Source organism: Microtus ochrogaster, chromosome 19, assembly GCF_000317375.1.
Source record: "Microtus ochrogaster isolate Prairie Vole_2 chromosome 19, MicOch1.0, whole genome shotgun sequence".
Taxonomy (NCBI): Eukaryota; Metazoa; Chordata; class Mammalia; order Rodentia; family Cricetidae; genus Microtus; species Microtus ochrogaster.
Genome location: NC_022021.1, coordinates 57095 through 58305, shown reverse-complemented (window position 1 = coordinate 58305; position 1211 = coordinate 57095). Strand labels below are relative to the sequence as shown.

At 40.1% G+C, this 1211-nt stretch overlaps 1 protein-coding gene across 1 annotated transcript in view; it reads left to right on the top strand.

Annotated features, from left to right (window-relative positions):
- Positions 1 to 1211, top strand: part of LOC101980065 (baculoviral IAP repeat-containing protein 1a-like) — a 32303-nt gene that overhangs the window by 12826 nt on the left and 18266 nt on the right. The window contains 1 exon segment of the mRNA XM_013349641.2: positions 983 to 1082. Within this exon segment, the coding sequence (XP_013205095.1) occupies positions 983 to 1082 (100 nt within the window).

Genomic DNA, 1211 nt, shown 5'->3' with positions numbered 1-1211 from the left:
AGGTCACATGTGCAGTCATTCAGCTTGTACAGTTTGCAGTTAGCATCTGCTGTCCTTGACATTGGGAATCCAAATTTCAAGTTCAGCTTAAAATAAACTTTATGTTCAAAACAAAAAAAAAAAAAAAAAAAAGAAGCATGCTGCCAGCTCATAAACATCATTGAGTTGTTTAGTGGCAGGGCCTCTTAAAAGAGCTGCAAGGTGTTTTCTACTAAAGCTGAGTCAGGAAGCCTCTCTTAAAGGAGCCACACTTCTGATTGCCTGTAGCAAACAGAGCCTACTAGAGAAAAGATGGTTACCAAGAAGCTGTGCTTGACTCTGTTCTTGTCTGTCTAGAATTCTTTTTGTTAAGCTTTCTCTGGCTTTATGTGGTAATTCTCGCCCCACGTTGGGCACCATTTGTAGATGAAAGTTTTTTGCCCTGCCTGTTTCATAACCATTCAGTCCCAAAGAAACATACAGAGGCTTGGTCTATTATTCAGGCTTGTTACTAACTACCTCTTACTTCTTAAGTTAACCCATAATTCTTATTTATGTTTAGTCATGTGGCTTGGTGCCTTTTCTCAGTAAAGCATTCTCATCTTATTTCCTCTGTGTCTTACTGGTGACTGCATCTCTGCCTTTCCTCTTCCCAGAATTCTCTTAGTGTGGTTGCCATACCTATACTTCCTGCCTGGCTACTGACCAATCAATGTTTAATTAAACCAATATGAGTGACAAATCTTTACAGTGTACAAAAGCTTTATCCCAAAGCCCAATAATGTGAGAAGAGACAAGTGATTCTTCATAATCTCTCTTGTATAGAGGCTTTTATATTTGTTCTTCTACTTACCCCCAGCTACAAGTATATTCTTTCTGACTAATTCATTAAACAAATACTTATTGTTTACCAATGTCTGTGAAAGTCACTGGTGTCCAAATCAGACAGAAATCTTGGCTCTCTTGGAGCTTCTGTTTCAGATTCTGATGGCAAATCTTTCAGGATGGCTGACTTGGGAGAGGGTGTTCATCAAAGCACATTATACTCAGGAGCGTTCAGTGACTGTTGCTGACCACCACCCATTGAAGGACCAAAGTCCTGTGTGAGCTTTGCCCCTGGTGACCTGTGCATGACTTTGCCACACAATCCAATTGGAGATGCAATTGGGATTTCACTAGAGAAATCTAAAGCTATGTGCTTGAGAGTTGACAGGTGTATGTGCTGTTGAACT